The sequence below is a fragment of the Ranitomeya imitator genome, chromosome 10, assembly GCF_032444005.1.
Source record: "Ranitomeya imitator isolate aRanImi1 chromosome 10, aRanImi1.pri, whole genome shotgun sequence".
Taxonomy (NCBI): domain Eukaryota; kingdom Metazoa; phylum Chordata; class Amphibia; order Anura; family Dendrobatidae; genus Ranitomeya; species Ranitomeya imitator.
This window is the reverse complement of record NC_091291.1, coordinates 47115128-47137394: the sequence shown is the minus strand read 5'-3', so window position 1 is coordinate 47137394 and position 22267 is coordinate 47115128. Positions and strand designations below refer to the sequence as shown.

Genomic DNA, 22267 nt, shown 5'->3' with positions numbered 1-22267 from the left:
ATGTCTCTGTAGGATGGAGACTTGGGTCCATCTATATATATAATCGTCTAAGGGGCACTTCCGTCTGTTTGTCTGTCTGTCTGTCTGTCACTGAAATCCCGCGTCGCTGATTGGTCGCGGCCTGCAGGGCACAGCACCACACGGAACTCGGCAGTCTGGACCTGCAGTCTCTATAGGGACCATAATCCATTCCCGTGCCTTTCCGGATTCTTGTTATCAAAACCAATTGCTCTCTCCAGGAGCCCACATCTCAGTATTCCGCACTGCGTTTTATTTCTCTTTCTCAAACTATTTTCCTTTAAGTGAGGTTTGAAAAAGACCCGCTATTGGGTCGAAACATTACCTCAACACCCTTATGTTTTACTGTGGTGACTTCAATAAACGCTTGCTTTTGATGCGCATGTGAAAATCCAAATATAGAGTGCGGCTGTTTTCTTCAAATTTATGATTTAATTGAATCTACTCCATGTTCAGCCTGCACCTGGTGTCTTTTTTTTCAGTGTGCACGCCATTGCTCTAAACATTAACTTTCCCTACAGACTACCAGTTATATACATATGGGGAGTCACCTAGCAAGTAGGATCAAAATCTCCCCCTGGTGGCCTGGAGTGTGAGTGTGTTGCATGTTTGTGGTACCTGGTTGCAGTTATCCCTTCTTGCCTTCAAGCGTAACATCACTCTCCCTGTGAGGAAAGCAATGCTACTGTGACGACCAGGACCCTGGGGCGCCATACTTGTATTTTGACAGGAAAGATGAAATACATAGGACTGGCTTTCCCCATTTCTCTACCTGTGGTACTACATTGCTGTCTTGGGTTTACCTCACCAAAGAAGAGCCAGAAGACTGCAGTGTCTGATTTCTCCTACTCCTGCACTGATTAGAAGAACTTCGCCTTAATTTTAAACTGTGTAAATTTATTTTAGCAGTGCATGGGTTAATCTGCTCAGTTGAGAGCTCCTGGAAGCATTCCTGCATTAAAGCTCAGCTGATCACTGTTTACACTCCTATCTCCTATACAATCTGGGTCCTGGCAAGCGCTCATTGTCAGAGATAGCTTATGCTGCATGGCTGGAGGTTGTTGGTGGTTGTTATTGGAGAAGGCGTTTGGTAAATTTATCTGTGACTGTTGCTAGGTTTTGGGTGTGTGCTAATTTCTCCTCCTTCTCCTACTTTAGTTTAACCCCATCCTCAACTTCCTAGTGTTTACCTCTGTTATATGTGTGTGCATATTTGTATGACTAGTATTTTTCTTTATCCCTGTTTGTATTATCTTGTTAGTCTAGATAGTGTATTTCGGTACATTACTACTTCTCTCTTCCCCGGGTGGCGGAAGGGTACAAACTGAGGCAGATTCAGGAGCTAAGGCAAGGTATGTGGCCCCAGCATCTTCACCATCAGAAGTAATCCGGGAACGGGGCGAGCTAGGGCATCCCTGGTGTTAGAGACAGGGAATGAGCCCCTGGTCCCGGAACACCAGACAACAGTGCCACAACAATTGCTTCCTCAAAGGGAACAATCCTAATATTAGAGAATAATCATAAATTCATTAATATTAAGTAGGACATTTCACTAAAGTTCTAACCTTCGCTTCAAACTGTGTTGCAATGTATTTATAAATAATAGTTTTAATATTTTAATTATGATATGTTTAGCAACTAGGAAACAACAAAATACTTCTTCAATCAGATGACTATATGACATAAAGCCATATAATAATCCCTATTTATATAGGGTCAAAATCTACTGAAGCACTTTCCGAATCTGCAAAATGTGATGATGGTAGCACATATAAGGTGTCTGTTTTTTTGGTTTGCAAGTTTCTTTCATGATTTTTACAATATCTACTAAGAGGTCACTTATCATTGTTTTTCTGCAGGTTTCTTATAAAGGATCCGAAAATGAGTCTTCTGCTCTTTGGTATAACTGCCCTACACATCATCATCTTGATCATTCTCTTCGTTGCCACCCTTGACAGCGTAAGTAAATAAAGTCTCCATCAGAGCTGGCACAAACAGGCAGCAAAATGTTCTCATGACTTGCTCCTTTTTTGAGTCATACGACACTGGGTATATGACTCTTTATATTTTAATGGTTCTTTACAAAATATCAATGATGAGATTCATGTGGCATGAAGAATCTTAGTTTTTGCTGCTGTCTTGCATTCCATATTTAATATAGTACTTACAATCATTCCATAGCACACTCAGTAGTGTTACTGTAAAGCATTTGTTAAAACATTTATGTAAAATATCTAGAGTATGCACCGTTATAGTGTTAATCATTGCCCGTAATACGGTTACTAGGAGTCAGATATCTTTACACTTTTACGGTAGTTTTGCATTTAGTGTTGCCCACCATTCATAGTTGTCTTCAAAAATGTTCTTCACTTAAAAAGTTAAAATAAAAATATTCAAAATGTTTTACACTCTTTAGCCCTCATTATTATGCTCACTGATTGATGTTATATAGTCATCAAGAAGGCAGAAAACTCAAAGGATATAGGCCCATGGTAATATTACATAGGCAAATGCATGAGGCATTCTAATGTACAATGTGGTGCCATATGGAGGCATCATATGATGGAACAAGTGTAAAGTCTCTGAGTGGTCTTCACGTGGTTAATCCAAGAAAAGCTAAAAAGAGTAGGATGTAAGAAAAGTGGAGAACATTCAGTTCTATAAAGGTGGATTTGGATTAAACAAGGAAAGCCAAAATTGGGTGGTCCAACTATGAAGATTTTCACTTCACACGATGTGTTAAAAATTTAAAAATGCAATAGACTTTCATCATCAAAGTTCTGTCCATGTCCGGTTGTTACGCTGAACATTGGTCTCAGGTTTTGGCAGCTCCACTTCTGTGTCAGGAGCGCGCTTCCTGTGTCAGACCGGTTTCAGTAGGTAAACCAGCTCTCTTCTCTGTGACTTACGGCAGTTATCTGGTACTTTGCCTATTTTGCCGTATGGGGCTAAGAACTTGTTCTGCTTGGTGCAGTCTCTGATGGCTCACAGTTGAGACAGACTGCTCTTGCCGGCGATTCTGCTGCTTCATTTGATCCCATGTCAATAGAGCACAATCTTCTCTTCCGGTCTGCTCTGTCAATGGGGCATTAAAGCTGACGCAGTTAGGCAACGAGGAACCGATTGTCAATCAGCATGCCCTGGCAACAGCACACCAAAAGAGAAAGAGTTAGGCATCAGGAGCGGTGCGTGACTACTCTGATTCGACTGAGATTGGCACCGGTCAGAACAGGCAGGTAGTTGGTGTCTACCTGCCTATAACTTCTTAGCTCCATAGAGGAAAATATGTAAAGTCTCAGATAGCCATTTTAACTAATGAAATGAGCCAATCATTCACTTCTTTATACACATCATTACTTATGTGCCAAAATAAGCATCTCTCTCTTTTGTTGAGCTGTAGGCAGAAATGGAGCTACCGGGAATTACACTTACAGTGGGATGTCCGGAGAGCTTTGATAATGACAGTAAGGAAGTTGTATGATGTTGTTAAGCTTCCTTTATTTAGATATTCAGGCTATGCATTTTGATACTGAATTGGTGTATTCATCAGGCTATTTAGGTCAAAGCGTACCAAATTTGTAGCCTTTTTTAGTATACGGTGGGGGGAAAAAGTATTTAGTCAGCTACCAATTGTGCAAGTTCTCCCACTTAAAAAGATGAGAAAGGCCTGTAATTGACATCATAGGTAGACCACAACTATGAGAGTTAAAAAAGAGAAAGCAAATCCAGAAAATCACCTTGTCTGATTTGGCAAGATTTATTTTGCAAATTATGGTGGAAAATAAGTATTTGGTTACCTAAAAACATGCAAGATTTGTGGCTTTCACAGACCTGAACTTCTTCTTTAAGAGGCTCCTCTGTCCCCCACTCATTACCTGTAGTAATGGCACCTGTTTGAACTTGTTATCAGTATAAAAGACACCTGTCCACAACCTCAAACAGTCACACTTCAAATTCCACTACGGTGAAGACCAAAGAGCTGTCGAAAAACACCAGAAACAAAATTGTAGCCCTGCACCAGGCTGGGAAGACTGAATCTGCAATAGGCAAGCAGCTTGGTGTGATGAAATCAACTGTGGGAGCAATAGTAAGAAAATGGAAGACATACAAGACCACTGATAATCTCCCTCGATCTGAGGCTCCACGCAAGATCTCGCTCCGTGGGGTCAAAATGATCACAAGAACGGTTAGCAAAAACCCCAGAACCGCATGGGAGGACCTAGTGAATGACCTGCATAGAGCTGGAACCACCATTACAAAGGCTACCATCAGTAACACACTTCGCAGCCAGAGACTCAGATCTTGCAGTGCCAGACGTGTCCCCCTGCTTAAGCCAGTACATGTCTGGGCCCCTCTGAAGTTTGCTAGAGAGCATTTGGATTATCCAGAAGAGTATTGGGAGAATGTCATATCGTCTGATGAATCCAGAGTTTGGTAGAAACAAAACACGTTGTGTTTGGGGGAGACAGAATGCTGAGTTGCATCCAAAGAACTCCATATCTGTGAAGCATGGGGGTGGCAACATCATGCTTTGGAGTTGTTTCTCTGCAAAGGGGCCAGGACGACTGATCCGGGTACATGAAAGAAAGAATGGGGTCATGTATAGTGAGATTTTGAGTGCAAACCTCCTTCCATCAGCAAGGGCATTGAAGATGAAACGTGGATGGGTCTTTCAGCATGATAATGATCCCAAGCACACCACCAGGGCAACGAAGGAGTGGCTTCGTAAGAAGCATTTCAAGGTCCTGGAGTGGCCTAGCCAGTCTTCAGATCTCAACCCCATAGAAAACCTTTGGAGGGAGTTGAAAGTCTGTGTTGCCCAGCGACAGGCCCAAAACATCACTGCTCTAGAGGAGATCTGCATGGAGGAATGGACCAATATACCACCAACAGTGTGTGCCAACCTTGTGAAGACTTACAGAAAATGTTTGACCTCTGTCATTGCCAACAAAGGAAATATAGCAAAATATTGAGATAAACTTTTGTTAATGACCAAATACTTATTTTCCACCGTAATTTGCAAAATAAATCTTGCCAAATCAGACAAGGTGATTTTCTGGATTTGTTTTCTCATTTTGACTCTCACAGTTGTGGTCTACCTATGATGTCAGTTACATGCCATTCTCATCTTTTTAAGTGGGAGAACTTGCACAATTGGTGGCTGACTGAATACATTTTTTCCCCACTGTATATCTCACATGCATCTACACTAGTGATGAGCGAGCATTAAAATGCTCAAGTGCTTGGGACTCTAATCGAGCAGATCAGATGCTCAGACCGGCTTGATTCAAGTGACGAGTAAAATGGAAGTCAATGCGAAACTCAAGCATTTTTCTGGCAGACCCTGGGGGGGGCAGGAAAATCACTGAAATAGATGGAAACAGCACTCAAACATAATGAGAACAGCATGGGGAAGATGCCTGGATGCATCTCTGAGTGTTACGCCACTTTTAGGGAGTGGCAATAAAACATTAAAAATCGAAGATAAAATGGATTTTACAGAAAAAATGTTAGGAAACATTCTATTCTGTTTAATGACTTGCATATAAGGCAAATTAAAAAAAAAGAGAGAAAAAAAAGCCTTCTTCACCCCTCAGGCTATGTTCACATAGTGTTTTTGCGGCATTTTTGTACTTTCTCATTGCTTTCAATTGTAAAAAAAGATTCATAATTAATAGTAATGTAAACATTTTACTACCTTATCTTGGCATATGGTCTGTGTGACATGGTCAGATTCATCCTGTTTAGTTTATGAAGGAGGGACTCTGAAACTCACAAAGCCTCTGCGGAAAATGCAAAAACTGCCAAAAATTAGAAGAAAGAAGGACTCCGATACACTTTCTATTAGCTGTAAAGGAAGACCTCAAAAAAACATTCTGCTAAAATTGTTAGTGGGACTCCTACACTGGTAAAGCCTATGCACAAAGGATAGTAAAAATTTAAAGGAGGGAATACTAAACACCCTGGAGTAGGGCCTCAGAAAACATCACCTACCTTTTGAGACACTAATTGCCATTCACCACCGTCATCTTGTACTGACCAGGGTTGCTCAAATATTTGGACATCACTAAACACAAGCTCCTCATGTCCATCTTGAAAAGTGCAAGGCGAGAGTTCAGAATCAATAAGTGGAAATGTCCGAGTGTGGGATCACTTTTCTCTTGAGAGTCGCCATGATGAGAGGAAGGAGGGTCAGGGTGAGGATTATGTGGTCCAGACTCCAGACTCTTCACTAGTGAGATTGGACTGTGTGGAAGACAGGGTGATGCTGGTAAACAGACTGGAATAATTATCTGCTATACAACCGACCACCTGTTTGTACTGTTCTGGCTTCAAGAGTGGTGTCCTGTGCCCCCCTGCAAAGTGGAACAGGAAGCTTGGTATCGTGGATGAGCGTGCGTGTTGGACAAAGTGGGACAAGAAACTAGATCAACATGCTGTGTGTGTTTGTTGTGCTCCCGCAGCAGGCACAGTTTCACCAAGCCCATAGCCTGGACCTCTGCGTGCACCATCAGCAGCATAAAATGAGAAAGAATAGGGGTAACCAGAGGCAAAAAATATATAAAGTACAACATCTGGGAGAAATGTGGATAAGTGATAAGACATAAAGATAATTAATCCCCAGAATAAATATTTGCCATGGATTCAAAATGTGACCAGTTATCAGAACAACATACATTCAAGAGGGAGGAATAAATCCAAACGATAACCTTTTGTCAAAGATAAAATTGCTTTATTTGTGTAGGGCAATGAGACAATGGTGACAACAGAATCACCCGACATTAAATAAAAGGGCACTGAGAAATGGACCCGCCGTACTGTAGGTATGTGAGTTATGAAAAATAACACAAATAACAAAAAGCAAACAAAACTAAAAGGGGCATGAGATGTACCCACAAGGGTGTACAGATGGAAATAAATACAAAAATAATATCACATCCTGTGTTGGACAGTGCCAGACCAGTTTCTAATAGCGTAAGAAAACATAACAAATGTGTATAACAGAGAGTACATATATAAAGAGTACATCACCCCAAATGCAGGCAAGTGCTGGCAGGGGCGGGCACTGGGATCGTGTACAGTACCTACATTGTTCTGTAATTTATTCTAGTGATCATTGAGAGTCACAGAGATCTGAACTCTGGTGATGACATCCCCGTCATATACCACCAATGTTTAATGTGATACTGTTTAATCACCCATCCCCTGCAGACTGTGAGCCCTCGCGGGCAGGGTCCTCCCTCCTTATGTACCTGTGTGCCTTGTTATCTGCTCATGTTTAATGTATTGGTCTATATTTTCCCCGTATTCACATGTAAAGCGCCATGGAATAAATGGCGCCATAAAAATGTATAATAATAATAATAATAATAATACTGCCCTTTTAGGAATACTGAAGCCTATGTTAGAACACATGTCCATTGGCTGCTTTTACAAAAAATTACATGTAATGGCGGTTAGTGCTAAGGATTAAATGGGTGAAAATGAACCTAACCTACCTGTGTTTATTATACCTCCAGTCTTGGTGGGTGCTTTCACAAGATGAGACTCTGAACCTATGGCACGACTGCATTTATAACAACAGCTCCGAAAGCTGGATGTGCACTTCGGTGTCTACAAATGGTAAGTTTTAGTCTCATTACACATTGAGATATATTTATTTGAAATCCCATCTTGATGGCACCAGAAACTGTTGGCATCTAATATGGAGGCATTTTTCATTTTTATGTTTTTTCTTGACATTGACAATGATCAAAGACCATTCAGCCATAAAGAAACAAAAGTTCTGTATATTAGAAGATTACATAACGATGCAACTCGCATTAAAGGGGAATTCCCATAACTTATTGATCATTGGGGATGCGGCTACTAGGACCCACCGGCCTTTCTGAACATAAGTCTCTGGATCCAAAAACTGGGATCTGCTGATACTCATCTTTTAAGGAACTAAGGTGCTCATGCTTTTCCTCTGCTCCATTGATTGTCAGGGGTGTTGTGAATTCCGCTCTTGGGCTTCCTCCGGTGGTTGTAAGTGGCACTTTTGTGAGTTCTGCTCTTGGGCTCCCTCCGGTGGTTTTAAGTGGAATGGCTGCTCCTTGGATTTAGCAGTCTGCAGCTGCTTCCACTGATTGTCTTTCTGCTCGGCTATTTATGCCTGGCTCTTCCCTTCAGCCAGTGCTACTTGTCAATGGTTCCTGGTTGGATTCACATCTTTGCTTGGATTTCCCTGATATCCTGACCAGTTCAGTAAAGATAAGTCCTTGCTTTGCTCTTTTCTGTCCACATGTTGTGGACTTATTCGTTCTGTGCATTCTATGTTTTGTCCAGCTTGTCAGTATCGATTAATTCAGTTAAGCTGGAAGCTCTGGGAAGCAGATTTACCCTCCACACCTTTAGTCAGGTGTGGAGATTTTTGTAAACTCTGTGTGGATTTTTGTAGTTTTTAATACTGACCGCACAGTATTCCATCCTGTCCTATCTATCTAGCTAGACTGGCCTCATGTGCTACATCCTGGTTTCATTCTGTGTATGTCTTTTCCCTCTCCACTCACAGTCATTACTTGTGGGGGGCTATCTATCCTTTGGGGATTTTCTCTGAGGCAAGATAGTTTTCCTGTTTCTATCTTTAGGCGTAGTTAATTCTCAGGCTGTGACGAGGTGCCTAGGGAGTGACAGGAGCATCCCACGGCTACTTCTAGTGTTGTGTTGAGCTTAGGGACTGCGGTCAGTACAGGTACCACCTCCTTCAGAGCTCGTCCCATGTTGCTCCTAAACCACCAGTTCATAACACAGGGGGTTGCCAGAGAAATCTGAATACAGTGGCGCTATTTCCAGCAGTACTATAACTGACAAATGGAGCAGGGACCGGGAATACGCACCACTGCTCCATTCAAGAAGGAACTATGCAGAACCAGAATCTCAGGGTCAAAAGACGTGTTCTTGGCTTCAATGAGGGTTGCAGCAGTCAGTCCCCCAGTGATCAGTAAGTTATCCCCTATCTGGCCAATAGGGGATAACTTTCAATTTCAAGAATACCAATTTAAGTGAATAATTCACTTTATATTATTATTAGCATTTGATGGTTTTCCCTTCTAGCCCCATTTTACAAGAGTGAGTTAAAGAGATAGAACACACTTGAGTGAGGGAAGCAAACACATGCTTGAGTTCTAATTTTTAGATAGTATTGTAGTGTAAACCCCTTTAATCCAAGGGCAGACACACCATGGGTACTGTCACATGACTGTAGTAGTTTGATATTCCAGGGTTATGGGCTCCTACCCTATTCCAAAAGCTAGGGGCGCCCTAGCTATCCTTGATCCCTGGATTACTTCTAATGGTGAGGATGCTGGGGCCACGTACTTTGCTGAGCTTTTGAATCAGCCCTTATCTGTTCCCTCTTCCACCCAGGGAAGTGGGGAGTAGTTGTATATAAGAATACAGAAACCAGATTAATAAGGGAAGACGTACAGGGATAAATTAAAATACCAAGCATACAAATATGCGCTCACAATCAACAGAATGGGACACTGGGAAGTAAAAGGAAGGAACCACCAAATAGGAGAGGATAGGAATATGCACACAGACAAATCACCAAGCAACAGACTTTAGATAAACACTCCAAAATGCTCCCCAACAAACACCTCCAACTTCACACCAGGCAGTATAAAGCTAACACTGGCAATACTGATTGCCAGAGGCGAGTATAAGTAGCAAGGGAGAGTGGCCAACACTGAACAGCTTATATCATCCAAGCAGGAAAGCTTTAGAGACTCTCAACTGAACAGATTTGACCACTTCACTGCTAGCAGAAACCTGCACAATTTAATATGAAGGTGAGGTACTTCTAATCAGTGCAGGAGTATGTGGAATCAGACACCGCAGTCTTCTAAACCTCTCTGCCGTGGGAAACCTGTGACAGGTGTAACCAGTTCAGCTGCACTGGAGTCCAAGAGGTAAAGGGGCCACTACTACCTCAAAAGCAGGTGGAATTGTGTATTATGATGATCTATTGGACTGCAGAGGACCCATACATTGTTCTTGCACAGGGGCCCTCTTCTGTCTATGTCTGCTGCTGCTTTAATCAGCAATCTGGGAAGGGAACCTGACAACTGATTCATGCTGTCCAAACTACGGGCAGCAGAAATCAGACAATGGCTCCGTGTCAAGTGTGGTCTTACAAGTGATTTATTGAGGGGTAATAATACATTGGGATCACGGGACTTCATCTCTCTTTTTATGCATCCTAAAATCTTGTTTGCTTTTGCAGCTGCTGCCTGACATTGAGTGGCCCCCATTGCTCCCAGTACAGATTCCAGCGGTCCCCACTGATCCTAGTACAGATCCTTGTGGCCCCCACTGCTGACATTATCCCATTTAGAGAATCTCCCATTTGCAACGACCCCTCTCTCTTTTATCAATCAGTACATAGTGTCCCCTACTCTTTACTTCCAGAACTTCAGTAGGAGGCCATTATGAACATGCAGATTTGCACTTATCTCCAACATGTTGGCTAGACACGACTTGTCTAATGAGGACTAACAATCTTGAAACAGATGTATTTAATTACATGGAAATAAAATAACTTTGGCGTGTCTCATAATCGCTACTGCACTGGGTGACCACCATGTCGCAAGGTAAATATCTATCATATATTTGAATCTTGGCTTTTTACCATGACATTGCGGACTGATTGGCTGACCAATCACTGAGTACTCTATTAGACTATGATAAGGAACAATTGAGAGCCACTCGCTATAGGCTGTAACTACCTCAGACAGTATTCCTGGCTGACCTAATATGGGATCATTTCTAGTCACAGCTAGTAGCCAATGTTTTCAGTCTGCGTTACCAATTGGTTTTATACGGTATGCATGAGGGATTAGATTTAGCCCTCTTGTGGTCTCCATTTTACACAACAGTGCACATTAGCGTCTATTGAGACAGTCATTTTTCTATCTCCTGGTGTTAAATTTTCCATCTTTGACAGTGCCAGGGAATCTTTTTAGCTGCTTTTCATACATGAATACCGTTTGTAAATTTGTCTGTTTGATATATTATATGTAATTGATAAAATTTATATTATGCTAATTTGAAAAAAATCCCCTTATTTTTCTCTTGAAGAGCTTCGAAATCACATATTGATTGTGACATGGCTTGGTAATACAGCTAGATACATCTGTTACGGAGACTAAAGTTTTTCTTCTTTTTTTGTTTGGGTTCAATGAATTTGGCCTAAGGGGTACTATTCCGTTTTGGCCACGGGAATTTAATTGTAGGTTATATGTTGGCTAGACACGACTTGTCTAATGAGGACTAACAATCTTGAAACAGATGTGGGGTCCCCCTATAATTAACAATCAGCAAAGGCTATGCAGACAGCTGCGAGCTGATATTAGTAGCCTAGTATGGGGCCATGGACACTGCCACCATCTGGCTGAAAACATCAGCTCTCAGCCGCCCCAGAAAAGGCGCATGTCTAAGATGCGCCAACTCTGACACTTAGCCTCGCTCTTCTCACTTGCCCTGTAGCGGTGGCAAGTGGGGTAATAGTTGAGAGGGGTTGATATCACTGTCAGGGGACATCAAGCCCCGAGGTTAGTAATGGAGAGGCATCAATAAGACGCCCCCATTTCTAACCCCATAGTCACATTGTAAGAAAACAGACACCCAGGAAAAGTCATTTAATTGAAAGAAAGACAGATTCCTTTAATATTCTTAATTAAACCATACTTACGACCCAGCCTAATTCCACCTAAGCCCTCGATCTCCTGTAATAAAAGTAAAATTAAAAAACAACAATATACCATACCTGTCCGTCGTTCTGTCCCACGCCTTAATCCATGTCTGGGGATAATTAGTTTTCAACCTGGATGGTGCCAAAATGCGACTGTCCAGGCTGAGAACCACTGGTGAATGAGATGCTGCGAACGCAGCCTCAGTGACGTCACTGAGGCTGCACTCCCAGCCGTGCTGAACTGCGGTGACCTCTGGACCGTGGGAAAATGGCAGTGATGAGGTCACCGCAGTTCAAGCTCAGTGTCTTCACAGTAGATCACGGTGAGAATTTTTCCGTCATTTTTTTTCCCAAAAAGAATCTTTTATTAATTAAATACATGTCCAGTAATTTGCACACACACTGCACTAATTGTATTTGTCACAAACATCTTTATATCTACCTATTCTATTTGTACAGTATATAGTGTATGTAATCCATCTCTTCTATCCTGTCGGCTCCTGCAGTGATTTTACAGAACACGGTAGATGATTTGCCGGCTTTTCTTGTATCTATCTATCTATCTATCTATCTATCTATCTATCTATCTATCTATCTATCTATCTATCTATCTATGCACTATAAGTACATACCGTATATAGATGTGTGTGTCACTGACATATATATATATATATATGGCATCTATGTATTCTATGTGTATATCTATTCTATCCTATTGTAATCTATCAAAGTGATTGTACTGTACACATGAATTGCCGTAAACATCGGACCGCATACGTATGGTCCGTGTGGTGTCCGATTTGTTTCTCGCATCCATACGCTTGCATTAGCGAGTCTCGTACGATATATGCATACAATTGAAGCATGCTGCGATTTTACACACACGTAGAATACGCCCAGAGAAAAAATATGGTGATGTGAGCTGCCTCAAAGATTAACACTGGTCCGATGTTTTCTCACATAGCACTTGTCCGTATTCTACGCTAGGGTGACCCCAGCCATACTAGGTACCCCATAAAATGTACAAGCCAGAATGTTTCCACTAAAAGTGGCCGTGAGTGTCACAGACAACAATTGGTGATTACACTGAGCACCATATACAGGAAAAGTTAATGACAAGTTTGTGTTCTGTCCTTCACAGAGTGGTTCCACGCAGTTCAGGCTCTGGTTGTGCTCTCAGTCCTGTTTTCCAGCTTTTCCTTCATGCTGTTCATGTGCCAGCTCTATACCATGGACAAAGGAGGACTCTTTTATGCAACAGGTGTCTTTCAAATTCTGGCTAGTAAGTATTCAATCCTCAATTTCTACTTCATTTCAGAGTGGATATATTTCAAGGTTTGTTCTATCTGGAATCCCGCTCGTGCTTTACTTACTGTGATTGTACTTAGCATTGTCTGAGCAAACTTTGGATGAGATCCTCATAGTTACAAATGATTTTCAAGTGTCTTTGTCTTGATGATAAATCAGAGACATTGCAGGAGATGATGAATGATTAGTTCACACTACATTAGTGCTGTTAGTTTTTACAGATTCAAAGGGAATGTAATTAATCTGGCACTTACATAGAGAATTTGTCAAGGTTTCACATATAACAAAACTGATTAAATATGAATGACATTTCTGGGTTCTTGTTCAAGGACCATCGTTTCTATGATAAGACTTATTCCCCAACGTCTCATAAAAAAAACCTTAAAGCAAGGATTCTCCATTAAAGGGGGTATCCAGGACTATTTTTTTTTACTATGAGCCTAAGATCTAACAGGCAGGTAGTTGTTGATTACCTGACTGTTCTGCCCGTCACCAATCTCTTGTCAAACACCGCTCCTGCCAACAATTCAGTGGCTTGCGCTGATGCAACCTAGACAGAGCAGCGGTTTCTCTTACGTTCTGCCTGCGTCATGCTTATTGACAGCCGACTGCCCACTGCCTAACTGCGAGGAGCCAGCTATGAATCAACATGACCTAATCAACATGACCTCGGCAGTCATACCCCATCAACAGATCAGCCTCGAAGTGGAGCAGCTGAATCACCGGCAGGAGTGGTCACTGACAGCTCTGAGCCGGTGCCAGATAGAACAGGCAGGTACTAGCAGCACTTTCTCTTATGTTCTGCCTGTGTCATGCTTATTGACAGCCGACTGCCCACTGCCTAACTGCGGGCAGCCAGCTATGAATCAGCATGAACTCGGCAGACAAACCCTGTCAACAGATCAGACTCAAAGTGGAGCAGCTGAATCACCGGCAGGAGTGGTGGGTGACTGCTCTGAGCCGGTGCCAGATAGAACAGGCAGGTACTAGCAGCACTTTCTCTTATGTTCTGCCTGTGTCATGCTTATTGACAGCCGACTGCCCACTGCCTAACTGCGGGCAGCCAGCTATGAATCAGCATGAACTCGGCAGACAAACCCTGTCAACAGATCAGACTCAAAGTGGAGCAGCTGAATCACCGGCAGGAGTGGTGGGTGACTGCTCTGAGCCGGTGCCAGATAGAACAGGCAGGTACTAGCAGCACTTTCTCTTATGTTCTGCCTGTGTCATGCTTATTGACAGCCGACTGCCCACTGCCTAACTGCGGGCAGCCAGCTATGAATCAGCATGAACTCGGCAGACAAACCCTGTCAACAGATCAGACTCAAAGTGGAGCAGCTGAATCACCGGCAGGAGTGGTGGGTGACTGCTCTGAGCCGGTGCCAGATAGAACAGGCAGGTACTAGCAGCACTTTCTCTTATGTTCTGCCTGTGTCATGCTTATTGACAGCCGACTGCCCACTGCCTAACTGCGGGCAGCCAGCTATGAATCAGCATGAACTCGGCAGACAAACCCTGTCAACAGATCAGACTCAAAGTGGAGCAGCTGAATCACCGGCAGGAGTGGTGGGTGACTGCTCTGAGCCGGTGCCAGATAGAACAGGCAGGTACTAGCAGCACTTTCTCTTATGTTCTGCCTGTGTCATGCTTATTGACAGCCGACTGCCCACTGCCTAACTGCGGGCAGCCAGCTATGAATCAGCATGAACTCGGCAGACAAACCCTGTCAACAGATCAACCTCAAAGTGGAGCAGCTGAATCAGCGGCAGGAGTGGTGGGTGACTGCTCTGAGCCGGTGCCAGATAGAACAGGCAGGTACTAGAAGTGGTTTCTCTTACGCTCTGCCTGTGTCATGCTTATTGACAGCCAATTGCCCGCTGCCTAACTGTGGGGAGCAGGCTATGAATCAGCATGACCTCGGCAGTCATAACCCATCAACAGAGCAGCCTTAAAGTGGAGCAGCTGAATCACCGGCAGGAGTGGTCGGTGACTGCTCTAAGCCGGTGACAGATAGAAATGTCAAGTAGTAGCATCTGTTAGGAACTTCCTGCCTGTTAGTTTTTAGACTCATATTTATAAAAAAATAGTCCTGGACAACCCCTTTAATAGTAGTTTTTTATGGATTGAGCCAAGAGCCGGACTAAAACACCTAAGGAAATATCACAGAATAGATTTTCCACCATGCTATTGTGAATATAAGATCCTTCCATTTATACCACGTCTGTGGCCAACCAAGTATTAAAGAGTAACTAACCTTTTTTTTTGCAAAGTTATGGATTCTTGCAGTATACTTACCGTAGTTGCTTTATTTTGCTTCCCATGTAGCAAGATGGTTGTAACTGCCTAGTTGAACCTACCTAAAAATCCATCTCTACCCTTAGAGTAGGAGACTTTCCCTGTCTGAGCCTCCCTCCCTGAGCCTCCCTCCCGCTACTTACAGAGGCAAAGTCCCTAACACAGATTGTAAATAGTGTATTTCTTAACCAGTTTAGAACCGCGCCATTTACCCTCGTTCCTGATCAAGGCACAATTTAGGGTTTTCCTCTACATGCAGTTTAAAGAGCATTATTTTTGTGTCGCTTTCTGATTTTCAAGTGAGTTTTGCGCTTTTTTTCCACAATACACAGGGCTTCATTTTTAAGTCACTGTTTTATTCGTTCTATTATTTTTTGTCGGTTAGGTGATATCAGTTTTAAAAAAATGCAGGAAATAAGTGTTTGTTTTTCCCATTTTTTTTTTTTATTACAAACCATTAATAATATGCATTTAAAAATGTTTTCCCCATTCTGTAACAAATAATTTTTTTTACATCGGACACATTTTTTTTCAATGGTGGGTGGGGATAGTAACAGCAATGTGGATTTAGCGTGGCATATTTTTTCTTATTATATATTTTATTTTTCACCTGTTATTATTGTATGTATTTTTTCGTTTATTTTACACATTGTGCCCCACATTAAAGTTATAAAATATCTTTGGGAAGGGGGGCATTTAAATATTGAAATGTTTTTAATTGTATTTCCTTTGTAACTGGGGCTAGTGTATTAGCCCCAGTTACAGGGGAAATGCAGCCTCATGGCTGCATAGACCTTTGGGAAGGGGGCCATTTCAAAATTGAAATATTTTTTATTTTATTTCCCCTGTAACTGGGGCTTATGTAATAGCCCAAGTTACAAGGAAAATGCAGCCTCATTGCTGCATAGCAGAGCTGTCTATCTATGACCCAGCAGCTCCTGTCTATGACATGGCCGCTATGTATGAAGGAGAAAGCCCTAAAAGCCCCATCAACGCTTCCTATATAGTGTATATAATGTTTTTCTTTAGCTCTAGCGATCAAGAAGCCAGAGACGGTAATAAACCATCTCTGCCTTCTCTATGGTGAATCCAGCTGCCTCTAACATCTGGATTCCTGTGCCCACAACTACATGATCGAGTATAGCTGCCCTACTATGCATTGACTTTGGGAAGAGTATGAGCGGGAAGTTCAAGGTTAATGGGTGGTCCTGAAATTCTTCTCCCCATTCTTGCTTTTTTTTTCAAATTATTCTAGGAGTGTGATAATCTTCTGGGTTGTATTCCTCTTAGCATTGTTACTGGACTCCATTAGATAGCATCCCGAGTAACTGACTACTTGTATCCTTTGTGCAGGTCTGGCTGTATTTTCGGGAGCCGTGATCTATGCGACCCATGTGACAGAGTTTCATAAAGATAAGGGTGAAGGAGGATCCTTCGGCCACTGCTTTGTCCTGGCTTGGGTGGCTTTTCCCCTCAGCATGTTGAGTGGCATCATGTACATCCACCTAAGAAAACGGGAGTAACCAAAAGAGACACTTTCCTTACGACATATGTAGAGATATAAGCGAGAAGCAATGGACAGATTTGAGGATAGCGACCTGTCGGGTCTGTCCTGTGAACACGTCACCATTTGGAGTATTAACAATATTCTATATTTCCCCCACGTCATGGATCACCACATTCCCAGAAATACTCATCCCAGTCTGATTCAGCAGAGCAAGTTTCATGAAGAGGTTGTCCACTTGCCACCATCAGTTCGAAAATAAATGATGTTGCGTAGAAAAAGCTCTGATAGGAGACATATAAGGCTTTATAAGATTTATTTTACTTTTTATCTTTCATAATGTTAGCATTTAAGAATGAAAAAGTCATACTATAAAGAGTACATCATAGGTGCCAATATTTTCGTTTTCGAGATACCATAGAAGTGTTATCACAAGGCATTAGAAGGCATGAAGGCAGGGAGAAGCCGCTTTAGAAATGACCTTCTGATTTTCCTGCCATTGTAAATACTATAATATTATATATATATTTTTAGTACTTTCAGATTGAGAATATAAAAGTGGTGATTGCATACAGATTATAACCCTGTTTTGGATATTTTATTAAATACATTTCATGATTTCATGTGATTACGAAAACTTCTCCCTTCACCACCTGGACAGTGGATGGGGATTCGAAGAATACGGTGACAGTATCTGGTGCCCACGTTCTGGTGGCCTGTCCATGGGACCTGAATCCCTTGACCTGAGGCTTACCATAAGAAGGCTCACACTTGTAAAGCCCTATAATAACCCCTATAATAACATAATGTAATATTAAAATAGGTTGTTAAATTAACAAAATCCCTTTCCGTAAATTTTAACATCCCCAAAGGGATGGAGGTTTAGTGCTGGTGAAGTCCATCAGTCCAAACCTAATAGCGGCACCACGAAGGCACAGATTTTGCTTTATCAATCCTGGCCCATTGGACTGGTTATCATGTAAAACTACTCTCTGAAACCCCTGCAGGAAAAATGTATGGCCAAGTGCAACTTCCTCAGGTGATGGAAGGAGGGTTTCTAAAGACCCACAGAAATCTTCTGCTCACTGGGCCAACTTGGGTTGTCCAGGACTAGCACATCTTAACAGGAACCTGTCACCAGGTTTCTCCCATATAAAGTAGGGCCAGCACCTATTAAATCTCTATTCTGAAAGCTGTATATATGTCCTCAATCTGTTCTGCGAGGCACAAAAAATTGGTTTTATTATACCAACAGTTCGCTCCGCTGGGCGTCTCGGGTCGTGATCCGGCTCCTCCTCTCTTACGATCACCGTCCTCCTTCCCTTCTTCATGTGGAAGACGCTTCTTCTGTCATCCACACAGTGTCTTCCATCTTGCTCCTGCGCAGGCGCACTTCTCTCTGTCCTGATGAAAGTAAGGGAAAAGTACTGTAATGCGCATGCGCGGGCTAAGGCCAAAGTGTGCTGGAGCATGCTCACTACAGTACTTTGCTCTGCACTCAGGAGAATAGAAAGACGTGCACCTGTACAGGAGAGTGATGGAGGACACTGTGTGGATGACGTAGAACGTATGATCATGAAGAAAGCAGGAAGATGGCACTTGTAGAAAGAAAGGAGGAGCCAGACTAAGACCAGCTACACCATCGGACCATACCGTTTGTCATTTTAAGAAAAGTTATTTTTTTGTGCCTTGCTGTGCAGATTGGGGTCATATGTACAGCATTCTAATATTCTGTAACAGGAGGCTTACAGGCGCTGGCCTTGGTTTATATGGGAAAAATCTGGTGACAGGTTCCCATTAAAGATAGACTAATTGGGGTCCGAAACCCAGCACGTCCAACTATCAGATATTCTTTGCTCCTGTAGTGGCCAGTTGGTCTGATCCTTAGCTGCCATTCATTTGAATGATATATAAGTATGGAGCCGTACTATTCTGGTTCTATACATCGTACAACCAAATAACCTATAATCCTCAATAAACTATATAAAACAATACTTTTATTGGTTAAAACCATAGACACAACCACAAGCATAACACAACTAACAACCGTGCTCTCTGGATATACCCTATCGAGGGGACCCTTAGTACCTACTACCTATCAGTGGAGGTTGGCACCCTAAACACAATCGAGATTGGCGCCCCCACTCGACGGCGGCTCGCCCTAAATCTCCTGTTGCTGCCCTAAATATGTGTCACATACGGGCTCACAGATATACAACAGGAAGTGATTGGGTAGATAGATATCAATAGCCAATATTGCCCATTGGTAGATAAGGCACAAAAAATTGTATTTGTTATGATAGGGTGAGAGACACAGACATACAAAAGTGCAAAACAGTGCAGAATAAAGTGCTAAAAGTGAACAAAAAATCCTAGCTACACTGCTCCCTAAGCTCAGTTCCTGCCTAACAGTGGAGGTTGGCACCCTACTGTACAGCGGAAATGGCGCCCCCACTCCGTGTCGGCTGTCCCTTGGATTCCCTATGGGTAGCTATGAAGGATGGCAAAAAAATGCCTAATAAACAACTTGATATAATGTAGCAAGTAAGGCAGGAATAAATAGATGCACTGATTAAATAATAAATGGCATAAACAACCTATCTATGTACACGTAAGATACATGAACAGATACATCCATACATCAAAGCCTCCTGATGATCCGTGAAGGTGAAACGCGTAGAGGCGTACTATGACATCTTCAGAATGATGAGTATTGTTCCTGGCTCACTGCTCCACCGTATTGTTATCTATATACACTGACAGACTGATGTGGTTATAACTATATTGGCTATACTATACTGAACAACTGTATGGTACTCTATGCAACAACTATAAATGAGGCCGTTATCTCTATATAAGAGTGCTATATCTCTGGTTATTGATTAGGGTGGCCTTTGTAAAATAATTTTCATATCATGATGATTTGTATCAGCTGTGCATAATCTTTGGTCTGTTCATGTATCTTACGTGTACATAGATAGGTTGTTTATGCCATTTATTATTTAATCAGTGCATCTATTTATTCCTGCCTTACTTGCTACATTATATCAAGTTGTTTATTAGGCATTTTTTGCCATCCTTCATAGCTACCCATAGGGAATCCAAGGGATAGCCGACGCGGAGTGGGGGCGCCATTTCCGCTGTACAGTAGGGTGCCAACCTCCACTGTTAGGCAGGAACTGAGCTTAGGGAGCAGTGTAGCTAGGATTTTTTGTTCACTTTTAGCACTTTATTCTGCACTGTTTTGCACTTTTGTATGTCTGTGTCTCTCACCCTATCATAACAAATACAATTTTTTGTGCCTTATCTACCAATGGGCAATATTGGCTATTGATATCTATCTACCCAATCACTTCCTGTTGTATATCTGTGAGCCCGTATGTGACACATATTTAGGGCAGCAACAGGAGATTTAGGGCGAAACGCCGTCGAGTGGGGGCGCCAATCTCGATTGTGTTTAGGGTGCCAATCTCCACTGATAGGTAGTAGGTACTAAGGGTCCCCTCGATAGGGTATATCCAGAGAGCACGGTTGTTAGTTGTGTTATGCTTGTGGTTGTGTCTATGGTTTTAACCAATGAAAGTATTGTTTTATATAGTTAATTGAGGATTATAGGTTATTTGGTTGTACTTTGATTCTCTTTGACCTATAGTAATATTGAATTTTGGTTCTATACATCCTTAACATCCCACCACCGGCGAGCAGGTAACGGCTAATTACGGAGAAACCAAGTGTCGGACCCCAACCAATCTGATATTGATGATCTCATGCATAGGTCATGAACAATATGTTAGGGCCGACAACCCCTTCAGCAATTTTGACGCCTCCTTGGTGGACTGTTTAAAAATAATGATCCAATTTCTACGAAATGACTGATATTAAGTGACAAAAGTGAAGAGATTTTCCGATATCTTTGAAGCAAAACCTGCCGCGGGTAAAAATAAAACAGTGCTTGCTATATGTGGAGAGTACGGCTGACGGACGTACAACGGTCTGCACGTACTTAGTGGTTTGAGTTCCAGTTTAAAAGGAAATCCTGGAATGTCCGAAAAATGTCCGAAGTGATAAATCCCACAGTGCACCCAAATCACAAAGTCATCACAATCCAGCATAATAATCCAACGGTATTAAACCTCTTATTTTTATATAAATGTTTTTGTAATCTGATACTTTTATGATCCAGAAATGTGTTTTATTAGTTTATCAGTTGTATTAGTTCAGCACAGTCCAAAAGAGAGACACTACTTGTTACCATTATCAATGGCTTAAAGGAGCACTCGAGCGTTTTTCTCATTGCCCTCTCGGTTACCAATGACTGGTAAAATACCTACCGCTTGCCGTTTCCAGCGCTGCTCCATTCTGTTTCCTGCCTCATGTGACTGTAGTTGTGATTAGCCGACTCTCACATCTTCTGTGTGGACCAATTCTCAATGTAGGTTTATGAGACTCAGAATGAGGCCGGCTTCACACTATCAGTATTTGGTCAGTATTTTACCTCAGTATTTGTAAGCCAAAACCACGAGTGGGACAATCAGAGGAAAAGTATAATAGGAAATCGAGCATCAATTCTGCATTTATCACCCACTCCTGATTTTACCTTACAAATACTGAGGTAAAATACTGACCAAATACTGACCGTGGCTTAAGGCTCTTATAGAGTGACACTGGCCACAGTCACACGTTCAGTATTTGCTCAGTATTTTACCTCAGTATTTGTAAGTCAAAGCCAGGAGTGGGTGATTAATACAGAAGTGGTGACATGTTTCTATTATACTTTTCCTCTGATTGTTCCACTCCTAGTTTTGGCTTACAAATACTGAGGTAAAATACTGACCAAATACTGACCGTGGCCTAAGGCTCTTATAGAGTGACATTGGCCACAGTCACACGTTCAGTATTTGCTCAGTATTTTACCTCAGTATGTGTAAGTCAAAGCCAGGAGTGGATGATTAATACAGAAGTGGTGACGTGTTTCTATTATACTTTTCCTCAATTTTTTCTCTCCTGGTTTTGGCTTACAAATACTGAGGTAAAATACTGACCAAATACTGTACGTGTGAACGTGGCCTTATAGAGGAACTAACGCTCTTCAGTGTAAGCCGCATAGAAGGGGCAGGATGCAGGAAAATGACCAGAGCAGCTCTGGAAATGGCAGAAGACAGTGACCGGTAAGTATTTTAATGTGCTAATTACAAACAAATTACCGATTATTATTAACACAGGAAAGGAATAAAAAAAAAAAAAAATCAGGCTGCACTTGGATGACATTCGAGTGCAGTCCGATTTTCAAGGACTCTTAGGTAAGAAAAGGTGAAGATACTTTTATTTTTTCTCAAAGTATGGGAAAAACTGATGACACTTGGACCATACTGGGACCAAGCCCTGAATGAGGCCTAAGCGACTGTCCA

At 42.1% G+C, this 22267-nt stretch overlaps 1 protein-coding gene across 1 annotated transcript in view; it reads left to right on the top strand.

Moving 5' to 3' along the window:
* The window catches only part of EMP3 (epithelial membrane protein 3 (MAM blood group)), a 36116-nt gene extending 18629 nt beyond the window's left edge, over window positions 1-17487 (top strand). Inside the window, exons 2-5 of the mRNA XM_069742751.1 lie at window positions 1878-1977; window positions 7539-7641; window positions 12894-13034; window positions 16709-17487. Of these exons, the coding sequence (XP_069598852.1) occupies window positions 1900-1977; window positions 7539-7641; window positions 12894-13034; window positions 16709-16878 (492 nt within the window). The 5' untranslated portion in view covers window positions 1878-1899 and the 3' untranslated portion in view covers window positions 16879-17487. The remainder of the gene's footprint in view (window positions 1-1877; window positions 1978-7538; window positions 7642-12893; window positions 13035-16708) is intronic.
* The last annotated feature ends 4780 nt before the right edge of the window (window positions 17488-22267 follow it).